The sequence below is a fragment of the Raphanus sativus genome, chromosome 5 (genome assembly GCF_000801105.2).
Source record: "Raphanus sativus cultivar WK10039 chromosome 5, ASM80110v3, whole genome shotgun sequence".
NCBI lineage: Eukaryota > Viridiplantae > Streptophyta > Magnoliopsida > Brassicales > Brassicaceae > Raphanus > Raphanus sativus.
In genome coordinates, this window is record NC_079515.1 from 34,415,835 (window position 1) to 34,431,758 (window position 15,924).

Below are 15,924 nucleotides of genomic sequence, written 5' to 3' on the forward strand. Positions count from 1 at the left end.
AATTTTATCCAACTTTTCATTCACATTGCCACTTGCCAGTTAGTGTTTATGTACCAGATCTGAAATTTTTAATAGAACATGTAAACTTTTATCCCGGCTAAAATTATTTCCAACGACGTTTAAATTTTACCCTCCAAAATAGAGTTTGCAATAAAATTAAAATTTATCCAGTTTTACTACATTTTCTATTCTACAATAGAATAAAAATAAGAAATTTTTTTTGTTGTTTTTTTACTAAAAATGAAATTAGATGGAAGTGAAACTAAATGTCGTTATAAAACTACTGTACTTTGGAAAAAAAAATGGAATAATATATTAAAATTGTTTTTTTTTAGCTCATTGTACTGTACTTCTGCTCTGTTTCATTTCCTTCTATTGCAAAACATGTTGAAGCTCTCGTGTAACTTACACGCGACTGATAAGTTACAGAGCTTCTCCTCGCATTATCATCAATCGGATCCGGTTCATGGGAGAACCGTCTCCTCCGTCTCTTGTTCTGAGGATAGGAAAACGGGTTTGAATCCTCTGCGGGCGGCTGTATCTGCTGATCAAGAAAGTGTGATTCGAGCAGAACAAGGTTTAGGCACACTCGCGGGTCGGCTCCGGTTGGGTAGCTTGACGGAGGATGGTTTGTCGTACAAGGAGAAGTTCATAGTCAGATCCCACGAAGTGCAGAGTAACAAAACCGCTACGGTCCAAACCATTGCCAATCTTTTGCAGGTTCGATTGTAGATAGTTTGAAACTATCAATATGTATGAATCTTGATTGGTCAATATTTTAAAAACAAGATGTTGGTTTAATGTATTTAGGAGGTGGGATGTAATCAGTTTCAGAGCATTGGGTTTTCGACTGATGGGTTTGCGACAACACCAACCATGAGGAAACTGAATCTCATTTGGGTCACTTCCAGAATGCACATTGAGATCTACAAATATCCAGCTTGGTATTGTTTTTTTTTCTTTTCTGTCTATGTTTTGATGACACAACAAATGAGCGTACTTATTGAAAATTTTGGTTGCAGGGGTGATGTGGTTGAGATAGAGACATGGTGTCAGAGTGAAGGAAGGATCGGGACAAGGCGTGATTGGATTCTTAAGGAGGTTGCTACTGGTGAAGTCACTGGCCGTGCTACAAGGTTTCCTTTTCATCATTGTTAGCTTTCTCCATTGGTTTGTGCAATGAAATTAAAGTTTCAGTTTACTTGAATTTATGGGACTGTCCTGATTTGTTATGTTGTATGTATTACCGTTTCAGCAAGTGGGTGACGATGAACCGAGTCACAAGAAGGCTTCAGAAAATTTCAGATGATGTTCGGGACGAGCACTTGATGTTCTGTCCTAAAGAACCCAGGTAAAAGGAACTTTGTGTCCAGGTGACCAGGTCAATGAAATGGTTGCTAGTCAATCATATCGTTATATTCATGAAATGCCAACTACTCTGTTTTATGTATATCTTTGTAGATTAGCATTTCCTGAGGAGGAAAATAACCGAAGCTTGAAGAAAATCCCCAAACTCGAAGATCAGGCCCAATACTCAATCATTGGACTTAAGGTATAAAATAGAAGAATAAGATTCTTTGTAGGACTCAACACTCCTAAAGGACTTTATAATCATGTTTTTCTTTGTAGCCAAGACGAGCTGATCTCGACATGAACCATCATGTCAATAATGTCACATATATTGGATGGCTTCTTGAGGTTAGTGTCATTGGGTTCTTTTTTTAATAAGAACTTCATTAATAATCGTATGACTTTGTTTCCTGGTATTGTCAGAGCATACCTCAAGAGATTGTAGACACGCACGAACTTCAGGTCATAACTCTGGATTACAGACGAGAATGTCAGCAAGACGATGTGGTGGATTCACTCACCACCTCAAAGAGTGGCCCTGCAACATCAGGCACACAAAGCCACAACGATAGCCAGTTCTTACATCTCCTAAGGTTGTCTGGAGATGGTCAGGAGATCAACCGTGGGACAACCATGTGGAGAAAGAAGCCCTTCAGATAGACAATCTCTATGCCATTTTAATAACACCTTACGAGCCAAGGGACCAACCATTTCACGTAAACCTCTTTGGTTATTTGATTAAACAAGTTACATGATTGATAACAGATTATGCCGATTACAAAGTCTCATGAATTTCAAACAGATTGAAAAATAGCGAAGAATGGACGAGATATCGTATGAGTGAGATCAATACACGGACACATATCATATGGTGATTGCATAGTCGACAAATAACACTTTCAAGTCTCCAAAAAATCAACATAACATCCGTCAGAATAGGATCCATGGACCAAATGAGCAGGTGTGAAAGACTAACTAGCCATGGATGGTCAGAGCATATTTCATAATGCTCCATGGTATATGTGATACAATAGATTTACGTGCGGAAAGATCTGCACAACAATTACTTGATATGTTATTGAAGTTGAAAGAAATCTGAGAATAATGACTATGCCAGCAACCAGGGCCGACTTAATGGGGGCAAACTTTACAATCACCCCGGATCTAATTCGATGTCTCCCTATTGTTTTAGTAGTTGGAAGTTTAATTTTAAAAATATATGTAATTTTATATTATATATATATATATAAAAGGCGTAAAATATTTTATATAAATTTCTATTTTATCACAAATTTTAGAAAACATTACTTATAATATTTTTTTTTTTTTTAAATTATTAAAAAATTTAAGTCAAGGTCCAAAATTGTAAAAAAAAAAAAAGAAGAAGGGTCCAAAATTGTTTTTTGCACTAAAACCCATAAATCTCTTGAGCTGGCCCTGCCAGGACCGTATCGTATATAAACTGACTATATGTTGTTGGTTGTTTCATTGTCCACTACAGATAACACTTTAGTATGCTTGCATAGCCCATACAAAAGCTGTCAATTTTGCTTGTGCTGCAGTTTCTCTTCCCTGAAATTCTCCCATTCCACACTCCATGAACGCACCATTACTATTAGGAATGATCAAACCCACGCCTGAATCGTTGATTCCTTGATGGTGGGATGCATCATAATTGCATATGACCCACACAGCCACACTGTTGGAGGCTGTTGGAGGACGTTTTCATTTTCCAGAGCTTTGGACTTCTCGTTGTATATGTTTTTTGCTCCGGTGTTGATGTAATCCATTCTTACGCATCTTTTTTTCTTGTCAGCATTCTTTCGCATCTTTTGTGCCTCTATTTATCTAATAACCCTCCTTTAGTAGGAACAAGGATTACCGGCGGATTGAACAAATAAAAAAAGAATAAAATAATATTTTAATTGTAATATATATACTTTTAAAAGATAAGTTACTTGCAATTAAAAATATTAAGCTTCAGTATTTAATTTTCGTTGTTCTTGTTAAATTAGTACATGCTTGTAATGTTTCTTTTAAATTAATGTAATTATCTTATATTTTCATTTTATGTTCTACTTTTGTTATAAAGGTAAGTAAAATAAAAATTCTTGAAATTACTGTTTAAATTCAATACATAAATCAAGGATTATTTTTCCATCTTATATATTGGTTTTTGAATCTGTTAGTATTTTTCTCTCTAATAGTTGGTCTACGATTCACGCAGAGAAATTTATTCTAGTAGATATTTTGTTAATACTTGTTTTATTTTGAAATGTTTCATTATATATTATGTGTGAGTTGTTTTTTATTTTTTTATTTTCTTATTTTCTGTTGAATTATTTAATGCTATGATATTTGGTTTTAGTTTTGTTGAGTAAACTAAGTTTTATAATAAGATTATTGATATAGTTTTAAGAGTTTTATTGTGACTATTTTCATTTTGAAGGTGTAGATATTTTGGTATATTTGTCTTATTTTAGAACATATAGTTTCATTTCTACATTTATTACCTTTTTCAGATTATTTTATATTGCGTCTCTTTTAAAACTGTACAAATATTATATTTTTAATTTTCATATCAATGTTGATTTGTGTTTGAAGAGTTTTTTTGGAATTAACGACATAAGATTTTTTTAGTTTTCACATTTATTTATATACAATAATGATTGATGTGAAAAATTTGGTTAAACTGAGAATAGAGTACTAATTATAAAGTATTTATTGGTTATTAAATGTTTTGTTAGATCTGATCTAAACATTAAGGAAATTAATAATATGGGAAATTTTATTCAATTTTAAAAATTTATAACATATATCAAAATTTGGTACATTTTTTGTTGAGTTGGTTATCTAAAAAAGAGAGAAAAAACAACTTTATTATAATAGATTTTCATGTCGTCTTTTACTTTTTCTAGTCTTTATTTGTTTTGTAATATCTGATTTTGTAATATTATTTTATGGATTATACAAACTCCAACGGAATGAAAGATGATATAAAAAATATCTAATAAACTGAAAAATATCTTTCTGTGACACAAATATTTTTGAAATAATTACTTCATAAATTTATTAGTTCCTATAGTAAAAACAATTACATTTAGAATCATATAGACTGGCAATATATTTTAAACCATATATATTAGCATAAAAACTCTCCTCTCTTGTCTATTGGTAAATCTATTTGATTTGTAATGGTGTATTATGGACTGAGAGGTTTTGTATAACAAAAGAAGTCTTCTTGTCTTTACGGTTGACGACAAGGAGGCTTAACAAAACAATTGCAGTCATGATGGTCTTTCTTTTTAATAATATGGTTTGTACACTCGCAACGCTCAAATTTTTGATTTGTGCGTTCTACCTGTACTTCGGCATGGCACTTCATGTTTCCATCAGGGCTGCATTTTCCAGGACGTCGACTGTACCATTTACACAAAGGGTCTAGGCCATTCACTTTAATTATTTTCCCGAGACCAACAAAAATAAACAAAATAAAGTTAGTATTTGATAAAATCATTGGCTAAATAACGATTGATAAGATAATCAAATTGTAATTTGCTCTTTCCGTTCAACGCCAGGAATAATCAATAATTTCACAATTTTCAGATATAGAATCAAATGAAAACAATAAATAATATATTACCTTGGGCTATATTCGAAACGTGAGACATGAGAACGCACAGAACAACAACTGAAATAACATACTTCATGATTTAAGAAATTGATAAAAAAAGATTGTTTTTGTTATGTGTAAAGAACGTGTTTTCTTCGTTTTCCATGCACATCATATATATACTGAACACATACTAAAAATAGATCTTTATGTTAACATACAAGGTTAAAAAACAAACAGATTAAAATCGTACGGTGTGGCCAATTCAAAAAAGTCAATGAAATCGGTAGATTATTTTTGAAAAATACTTATTTTCATTTTTTGTAGGGATTGAGAATACTTAGGCCAATTAAGCTGACACTGTCAACATATATGAAATAAATTAAACTATAGATCATAAAATTTTAGCAAAAAAAACATATATGAAAATAAAAATCAACAGTAGCACTAATATATAATTTGTAGGGAAAGCTATTTTCTTAAGCTAAATTAGAACTTAATTTTCTTACTATATAAAGTAGAGTTCTCTGATTCTGATACGTCAGCCTGTACAAAGGACGTTACTACTGGTGTCAGGGTGAAGGAATGAACGGGACAAGGCGTGATTGAATTCTTAAGGACGTTACTGCTGGTAAAATCACCCGCCGTGCTACAAGGTTTCCTTTTCATCATTGTTAGCTTTCTCCGTTGGTTTGTGCAATGGACTTTTACTTAGACGTGAATATTGGAATGTATTATGTTTAAAAGATGTGAGTTTCGGTTACTTGGATTTATGGGACTGTCAAGATTTGTTTTGTGTATGTGTTAGTTACCGTTTCAGCAAGTGGGTGATGTTGAAGCGAGACACAAGGAGGCTTCAGAAAGTGTCTGATGATGTTAGGGACGAGCACTTGGTGTTCTGTCCTAAAGAAACCAGGTAAAGGGAACTTTGCGATGCAATGCTTGCTGGTCCATGTAAATCGCTATCCCCATGAAACGCCAATTACTCTGTTTTATGTATATCTTTTTGAATTAGCAGTTCCTGAAGAGAAATAACAGAATCTTGAAGAAAATCCCCAAACTCAAAGATCCGGCTCAGTACTCAATCATTGGGCTTCAAAGTAGAAAAACAGTAGAACTATAAGATTCTTAAAGGACTTTGTAAGCATTTTTTTCTGCAGCCAAGACGAGCTGATCTGGACATGAACCAGCATGTCAATAATTGTCACCTATATTGGATGGCTCCTTGAGGTTAGTGTCGTCAGGTTCTTTTTAAAAGTTGGAACTTCAGTAATCATCGTATGAGATATTGTTTCCTGTTAATGGCAGAGCATAACTCAAGATACTGTAGACACGCATGAACACTAGATTACAGAAGAGAATGTCAACAAGACGATGTTGTGGATTCACTCACCACCTCAGAGATTGATGGGACAAATGGCTCTGCAACATCATGCACACATGATTACTACGATAGGCAGTTCTTACATCTCCTGAGGTCATCTGGATTTGGTCAAGAGATCAACCGTGGGACAACCCTGTGGAGAAAGGATCCCTCTAGATAGATGATCTCTAAGCCATTTTGTTTTAAGTTTCTAAGCTTGTCTCATTTTCTAGTAACACCATACGAGTCAGGGGACCAACCATTTTCACATAAACCTCTTAGGTTATTTGATTAAACAAGTTACATGATTTTGATAACAGATTCTGCCTATTACAAAGTCTCGTAAAATTCCAAACAATGTGAGATAAATAAAAAACAGAGAAACAGAGTAAAGAACTTGGTCAAAGCCTGAGGATATCCCAAATACTTAGCATAAAATGAATCCTCAACCTTCACCCATCTGAACTTCCTTCCACTTCTGATGCATCCTGTTTTGGTGATTGCTGCGCTTCCTTGTCTTAGAATCGCTCTTTGAACTTTGATTGCTTGCTGCATCCCGGAACGAAGCTTATCAAGATTGTTCAATGACAAAGCATCATAAGCTCTTCTCCAAACTGTCGTGAAGCAGAGGAGCCACCTGATCCATGAAACGATTCAAGAAGCACTGTGTACACAACATCAGCGGCAGAGACCCTTGAGCTGTATCCAAGTTTGCAATAAGCACTAACTTTTTCAAGAGATCATATAGCCCATCCGTTTCATAACAAATGTCATTCTAACTATTTTTTTATTACACAAAGAATATCACTTTACATTTCTAATACAAATTATATTTATTTTCAGCTAAAAATTATTTACAAACTACATTAATTTTATTTATCTGAAATTCTATTGGTTAAAATGTGATTAATAGCAGTTTACATAAATTTCAACCATTTTTTTAATATGTTTGAAAAATGTCAAAATGACACATATTCAGAAATAGAGAGAATATATTCTTAATGGATATAAGGTCTTATGACCGATTCAAAAATATTAAATGAAGCTTTAACTAGAAGAACAAATAATTTCCAAGTACCAAAAAGTAAGCATATACAATTTATTTATGAACCACATGTCTAAAAATTAGTACAGTAATATTTAAATCATTTAAACTTTTAGGTTATATCTAGTTGATTGCCAATTTGAAAATCAAGTCAATCTTTTTCTCCATTTCATGGTGTTTGATACAATCTACAAGAATTTGCTGGCCAGATACGTGATCGTAACACTGCATCTGAATGTTTAAAATGAGGTTTGCGATTTTAAATAGTCACCTCCATTTTCTTACAAACAAAAAAAAAGTTGGATTAGTATTAGCATGTGCAGCATTGCATAACTTTCTTCATAAAGAATGCTGATCAAATGTTGGTCAATTTCGTACTGAAGTAGACACTCAATAAAATGCAAGACTGCCAATCATGTTGTTTGAGAATAGACTTTAGGAACACAAGAGCTACATAGAGAAAATGCAAAAACTTAGAGAAAACTATGGCAGAAAATATGTGAAAAAGGCTATGGTTAAGACTTAAGACGATCCATAGATTTTATTTATTAGTATTATGCCTTTTAATAAAATTGCTACAATCCATAAACTGTTTTTTTTTTCCATAAAATGTTTTAGTAGCAATTGTTATTTTTCTTTCTGTTTTAGGATTAAAATAATCTTTATTAACTTGTTAAATATACAAAGATTCAAAAATTTCATACAATTTAGAAGAATTGATATTCGATTAGATTTGTGTATATTCCTTTAAAACCCAAAAGAAAACATAAAAATTAGATAAATGCACTAAAATCTCATCAAATCTTTTAAAATATTCTAAAAAAACTTATTTATGAATTCTTTCAAATCAGTTAAATTTTTGAATCCAGTATCACTCCCATAATATAACAACATATATCAGCCAGCCACTGAATACCACGACATATTTACTTTGGTTACGAAACAAACTATATATATATATATATTATCTTTAAAAAAATCCGAATAGTTTTTCAATTTTCCGCTAGTTCGGTAAACACGGATCAGTATACATGTTCTGTCTAGCAAGTTTCTGAACAGAGGTTTTAGTATATCAACCCTAATTTTTATCAAGTTGACTTGATGATTGTATTGTTAAATTATAATTTGATTTGGAAAATGAGATTTCAATAATCAATACAATTAAAACAGCAGATATTTTTCAGACATCCCCTTGATTTTTTAAACTATTTACAAGAGTGCCATTATTATTTAATTTTAATTAATAAGTTATAGAAATTAGTTATAACAACCAAATAAATAGCTGATATATACAAATAAATTACAGACCCCACCTTATTTACAATCGAAAATATATGGTAAGTTATAATATGTTAATTTTTTTTGTATTTACTGTCCACCTCAGAATATATCAATTATTCTCAATATGTAATCCTAATTAAATGAATAATTGAGTACATATTTCTATAAGTATAATAATATTACTATAATAGTATACTTATTTGATATAATATTTACCAAACATTTAAAATAAATTTAATTTATTATTATGTTCTTAGTAATAGTATTTTCCAAATTAAAAAATAAAATCAACACCGGATTAATATTTATAAATATCTAAACAATTCCTATATCTTGGGGACATAAAAACTAAAACCAAATTAAAGCCAAAATAAAAACCAAATGGATATCCAAATAAACAAAATAAAGTTTATATATTTTTAAAATGATAAAATTTAATTTTAAAATGATAAAATACTCTAAAACTACTATCTTTTTTAAACACTTTTTTTTTGAAACACTCTAACTACTATCTATAAACTTAACTACACAGAAAAAGGATTTCCCTACTATTTTTATTCAAAAAATTTGAAATTATTTTTAATTTCTGCTAGAATAGAATCACCTGAATATTTTTCTAGCCAAAGTATCTATTATATGATATAATATTTACCAAACATTTAAAATAAATTTAGTTTATTATTATGTTCTTAGTAATAGTATTTTCCAAATCAAAAATAAAATAAAATCAACACCGGATTAATATTTATAATATCTAAACAAGTCATATATCTTGGGACAGAAAAACTACAACCAAATCAAAACCAAACTAAAAACCAAATGGATATCCAAATATTCAAAATACAGTCTATATATTTTTAAAATATTTATTATATTTAATTTTAAAATGATAAAATATTCTAAAATACTATCTATAAACTGAACTACACAAAAATGGATTTCCCTACTATTTCTATCCAAAATATTTGAAATTATTTTTAATTTTATGCTAAAATAGAATCACCCGAATATTTTTTATCCAAAGTATCTAAATTTATCCGACTTATCCATTATTTTTTCTGAAATTTCAAAAAACATCATTTTACCCTAATTACTCTAAGTTATCCAAAAAAGAAGAACCGGGCTATAGTCGAATTGAACTCAAAATTTAATGGTTTTCCAAACCAAACCGGAAACCAAATTAACCAAACCAAAATCAAATACAATTTCATAAATAACCGAACAATTCTTATATTTCTACCCAAAAGATGAATTTTCATACTATTTTTTATCCAAAATATTTAAAATTATTTTAATTTTCTGCTAGAATAGAATCACTCGATTACTCTTTAGCTAAAATATCTATATTTATCTAAATTATCCGTTATTTTCCCAAAAATTCGATCATTTTACCTCAAATACTCTAAATTATCTAAAAACAAGAACCGGACCATAGTCGAATTGAACTCAAAATTTTAACGGGTTCTTAACATTGTTATTCAAACCAAACCGAAAACTAAGTTAACCAAACCAAAATCAAATCCAAATTCATAAATAACCGAACGATTCTTATATTTTTTGAATCGAGAAATGGAAATCAAACTGGAATGAATCTGAAAACAAAAAAAAATACAAATTAGAACCAAACCGGAAACCAAATGCGTACAAACATATTAGTGAGCAAATAAATAAGGTAATAAATATGTCAACAAAAATAATTCCGCGCTTTCTAAGAGCGGATCAAAATCTAGTAACGCATTGAAGCGCTATTCAACACAGACTTTTACAAAAATGAGACTTCAATAATAACGCATAGAAAGCAACTATTAAACACGAAGACTTTTACCAGCCGCCCTCTCTGTCCAACGTCAAGCCGACTTGGTTGAAAGACTAATTAGTGAGTCAAGCTGATTGGATACGACTTATCTTTCTAAAAGTGGGGTATAAAAAGTTTCTTTTCTGTCTTTCTAAACCACTAGATATATAATATATTGTATAATGAAAATGGGTTGCGTACTTGATTTGTTTTATTTTCTTTCATTTGAGTAATGCTAAAGGTTTGGCCACTCGTTTTGTAGATCAAGCAGAAGAAGCTTGGGTAAGAAACTGAAGCAGAGAGACTTCTTTTTTTTTTACTTGAGTGCAGAACTCAAACCTTTGAAGTATACATCAGCTTGGAGAGGAACCAACCAAACTGTACAGACTGATTAACTGGACTGTATAATAAATGGAATATCAATCTATTCTATTAAAATTGAAATATGAAACAATATTTGCTTATTCTTAACTATTTTTTTATGGATTTTCATTCTGTTTAACTAATCTAAATATTTCATTTATTATTTTTAAAGATAATTCACAGCATTTATTACAATGTATGAAACATAACTTATTTATATTAAGTAGTTTATTACATCTTTTACATTCCTTTTTACTTTTCTTAATTATTTTTATTACATCTTTTACATTCTCTTTTCTTAATTATTTCATTATTTTTTTTGTCATAATAATTCAACAACATTTATTTTACTTGGATAAATTTGTTGTATTTGTGACAAAAATTCAAAATAGTTAAAAGAAACTTTTAGTTATTTACATAATCAGTTAGCTATGGGTATTCAGGTATCTGTTGGTACAGATTGTTTCTTCGAGTATCAGTTTTTCGGATTTTGAAATTATATCCTATTTGGGTATTAGAAGTTTTTGCATGGATTTTGAGTTATGTCCTTTTGAATCGGGTAGATTCAGTTATGATATATAGAAATTTAAAGATATCCAAATAATATATATATATATATATATATATATTCAGCAAATAACATATATATTTAGAACTGTCATTAAAATAATTATAAAAATTAAAAATCAACCCTACGGACGATCAAACTCTAATTTCTACTATTAAAATAGGATCTTATTTTAAAAAATTTGGATTCTACCTTTGATTTTAAGTTATTTACAATGTTAAACTATTTTCTTATTTGATATTTTTAATTATTTTCTCCATTATTCTCTCTTTTCCTTTTTTGGTTAAATTGATGCTTCTTTAATAGTTTAGTTAAGTTTGAAAACATATATATTCAGTTAAAAATGTCAACTTTTAACATATATATAATGTCAACATATATACTGAAACTCAAATATTATAATAGAACAATTTTAAAAAAAATTAAACAAACAAAAAAATTTAAAATTGTTATTTTCTAATAAAACATTATAAATTCATGCATATTTTATCCAAAAAAATCAACAGAAAATACCCGTGCTATTTGTATCTATCATAAAAATTCATACTAGGTCCACTTCATCAATTAAACATATTTGATTATTTACATTGATCTATCAAATATATATCATTTGTAAAAAATCTTAATAATTATAAGGATAATAATAGTAAATTTATTTAATTATAAATTTAAATTTAAGTTTAAGCTCTAACTGGTGACTATTTAAATAAGAATATAAATTAGTAGAAAAAAATGAATATGAACAAAATAAAAAAAAATGAAAAGGAATACTTATTATTTTTGTTCCATATCACTTTTGGCAAGCAATGTTTTTGTTCTATATAATAGCCCAACTTGGTAGAAAGACAGTGAGTCAAGCTCATTGGATGTATATAAAGAGATGGGCATGAAATCTTCTTACCATCGCAATCTCCTTTTTCTGCTTTTTCATTACCATCACAATTGATATTCAAGAAAGTTACAATAAGTTTGATATCTATTCACTCTCCAAATTTGTACCTTGATGCAAGTGTAGAGTTTTTCATACCAAAATAAAAAAAAATTGTGAACTCTTTCGTTGGAACTTGGAACTTTTCCCTTCGTTTTATCTTTTACTATTCCTTCTCTATCTCAATGAGTCGTCTCATGCTTATTACTCTTTCTTTTCTGTTTTCCCACATTTCTAATTTTGGAGATACTCATGCTAAACAGTTATGTCGTCCTAAACAAAGGGATGTACTTCTTGAGTTCAAGGATGAGTTTGAGACTCCGAACTCTCATGATAGTTGTTTCGTTAACAATTTAAATCGTCATCCGAGGATGAAGTCATGGATGTATAACAAGGACTGCTGTGATTGGGATGGTATCAAGTGCGATCTCAAATCTGGAGAAGTGATCGAGCTAGACCTTAGCTTCAGCTGCCTCCATGGCCATACTAGTCTTTTTAAGCTGAAAAATCTTCCTTCCCTAAACAGTCTTAGCCTTTCACATAATAACTTGAGCGGTGAAGTCTTGTTCTCAATTGGAAACCTTTCTCATCTCACTTTTCTTGATCTTTCAAATAATCTTTTCAGTGGCGGGATACCTTTATCGATTGGAAACCTATCGCATCTCGCCTCTCTCGACCTTTCTGATAATTATTTTAGTGGTGAAATCTCATCTCTAACTGAAAATCTTCCGCATCTCACCACTCTTGGCCTCTCTAATAACCATTTTGGTGGTAAAATTCCATTTTCGGTCGGAAACCTTTCTCTTCTTACCATTCTCGGCCTTAGTAATAATAATTTTGATGGTGAAATCCCATCTTCTTTTGCTAGTCTAAACCGGTTGAACACCTTAATGTTTAGAGACAATAACCTGAGCGGAAAATTTCCCACGGCGTTACTAAACCTAACAAAGCTGTCAATTTTAGGTATCTCCTATAATCATTTCACAGGCACACTTCCAGCTAATATCAATTCACTCTCCAACTTGCTTTACTTTGATGCATCTGTAAACTCTTTCTCTGGAACCCTCCCTGCTGCTTTCTTTGCAATTTCTTCTCTGAGATATCTTGATATGAGCAATAACCAACTCAATGGCACTCTTGAGTTCGGTAATGTATCTTCATCATCTAATAATCTAGTGTCCTTATTCCTTGGTAATAACAACTTCAGAGGGCCCATCCCAGTATCCATTTCCAAATTGGCCAACCTTGTGATTCTTAATATTTCCAATTACAACGTCCAAGGCGGCCCAGTTGATTTTAGTATTTTCTCGCCTATCAAGGGGCTCACCCAGCTTTACATATCCCATTTGAACACCACCACTACTATTGACTTGAATGCAGTCTTATCCTTGCATCTCAAGTCTATATCTATCTTGGATCTCTCAGGGAATCATGTTTCAACCACAAACAAAAGTTCAGTCGCAAACCAACCTTTGCAACGGTTGAGTAGTTTGTCGCTGTCGGATTGCGGTATCACCGAGTTTCCGGATATTTTAACAAGACTAGAGAATAGAATGACCGAGCTACACATTCCCAACAACAAAATCAAAGGTCAGGTGCCTGGATGGTTATGGACGCTAATACGTTACGTGAATCTTTCCAACAACACTTTCAATGGCTTTGAAACACCAACAACAAAATCACCATCATCAGTGACTTACTTGTTCGCCTCCGATAACAATTTCACGGGCGAGATTCCCTCCTTCATATGTACGCTGGACTCTCTAGACACTCTCGATTTATCCAACAACAACTTCAACGGCCCTATCCCTCGTTGCATTGGAAACCTCAAGAGTAATCTCTCGCGTCTCATCCTTCGTCAAAATCGTCTCAGTGGAAGTCTTCCGGAAAACATATATGGAAATCTAATCTCGCTCGACGTCGGTAATAACCAGCTGGTAGGGAAGCTCCCAAGATCGCTAATCCACTCCTCTACTCTCGAAGTTCTTAACGTGGAAAGCAACATGATCAACGACTCGTTTCCGTTTTGGTTGACTTCTCTCCAAAACCTGCAGATTCTTGTCCTACGGTCCAACGCATTCCACGGATCCATACAACAGCAAACTCGGTTCGCCAAGCTCCGGATCATGGACATATCGCGGAATAACTTCAGCGGAACGCTGCCATCAGTTTTCTTCTCGAGCTGGACTGCAATGTCCACGCTCGACGAAGAACAAGATGAAGAAATGTACATGGGATCAGGATATTACCACGATTCGATGGTTTTGATGAATAAAGGCGTAGCGATGGAGCTGGTGCGTATCCTGAAAATATACACTGCGGTCGATTTCTCCGGAAACAAACTGGAAGGAGAGATCCCAAACTCCATCGGTCTACTGAAAGAGCTTCGTGTGCTAAACTTGTCGAGCAACGCTTTCTCCCGACGCATCCCACCGTCTTTGGGGGACCTGAAAGCGCTCGAGTCGCTCGATGTTTCCAGGAACAAGCTCTCAGGTGGGATTCCGCAAGAGCTAGGAAGTCTCTCGTACCTTTCGCACATGAACTTCTCTCATAACCACCTCGCGGGTTTGGTACCAGGGGGCACTCAGTTTCGGACGCAAGGTTGCTCTTCTTTTGATGACAACGATGGGCTTTTCGGCCCTGCGCTTGATGAAGTTTGCAGACGCACCAATCCGGAACGGGATGAAACGCCGCTGGAGCCAGAGAGAGAGGGAGAACATGAGGAAGAGGTGTTGAGTTGGGTAGCAGCCGGGGTTGGTTTCGTACCTGGTATTATCTTTGGATTTACGATTGGATGCATGCTGATTTCTTACAGACCAGAGTGGTTCGTCAACATTTTTGGCCCAAGCAGACGCAGAAGGGCAAGCACCACAGCTCGTTAAAAAAAGTAATGTTCTGAATATGCGAAAAAATATATTTTAATTAAATAATTCAGATGAATGAATAAACGGGATTAGTACTTGGTAATTGCTTTCTGTTTGTAGAACCTTCATAAACCCAAGTTGAAGAGTCTCAAAGAATAAAATCAAGCAACCAAACATAATGGACTGAAGAGAAAGAAGCTTGGGGAGCAAAAAAAAAATACACTTATAAAATATGCAAAAATATAGCTAGGTAAATATTTTAAATAAATCAAGCAACCATTTCAAAGTTTTTATTTTACTCTCAAGATTTATATTTGCTCATTTTTTGTATGTGTAATCTTGATTCCAATTATATACGCATGTGGTTTTCATATTGATGATTACTACATCGGTAAATAGAATAGTAAGTTGTAATAACAGTAAGCTTGAAGAAAATCCCCAAACTTGAAGATCCGGCTCAGTGCTCAATCACTGGACTTAAGGTAGAGAAACAATATAACTATGACATTTCCTGTTAATGGCAGAGCATACCTTAGACACACGCGAACTTCAGGTCATAACTTTGGATTACAGAAGAGAATGTCAACAAAACAATGTTGTGGATTGACTCACCACCTCAGATATTGATGATACGAATGGCTCTGCACATCAGGCATACAGGATTGTCTGGAGATGCCTGAGAAGATGGTCAGGAGATCAACCGGGGGACAACCCTGTGGAGAAAGAAGCCCTCCAGATAGAAAAAAGCCATTTT

The 15,924-nt window shown here is 32.5% G+C and overlaps 2 protein-coding genes and 1 pseudogene across 3 annotated transcripts; all 3 read left to right on the forward strand.

Annotated features, from left to right (window-relative positions):
* Positions 1-365: 365 nt before the first annotated feature.
* On the forward strand, positions 366-2,535 carry LOC108862650 (oleoyl-acyl carrier protein thioesterase 1, chloroplastic). Of its 2 annotated transcripts, XR_008934300.1 has the most exons (8): positions 366-720; positions 811-944; positions 1,023-1,136; positions 1,256-1,351; positions 1,462-1,552; positions 1,630-1,698; positions 1,774-2,066; positions 2,153-2,535. XR_008934300.1 is itself a non-coding variant. In XM_018636855.2 (7 exons), exons 1-7 carry the CDS (start codon positions 385-387, stop codon positions 2,008-2,010), a joined length of 1,077 nt encoding a protein of 358 aa, XP_018492357.2. In that variant the 5' UTR covers positions 366-384; the 3' UTR covers positions 2,011-2,144. The 2 variants fall into 2 exon arrangements, 1 of the variants encoding a protein (XP_018492357.2); XM_018636855.2 differs by lacking the exon at positions 2,153-2,535 and having other exon boundaries at positions 1,774-2,144.
* On the forward strand, positions 2,332-6,507 carry LOC108858832 (oleoyl-acyl carrier protein thioesterase 1, chloroplastic-like; annotated as a pseudogene).
* Positions 6,508-12,255: 5,748 nt separating this feature from the next.
* Positions 12,256-15,541, forward strand: LOC130495193 (receptor-like protein 35). The gene has a single exon (XM_056986491.1). The coding sequence runs from the start codon at positions 12,492-12,494 to the stop codon at positions 15,186-15,188; it is 2,697 nt and encodes an 898-aa protein (XP_056842471.1). The 5' UTR covers positions 12,256-12,491; the 3' UTR covers positions 15,189-15,541.
* Positions 15,542-15,924: the final 383 nt, after the last annotated feature.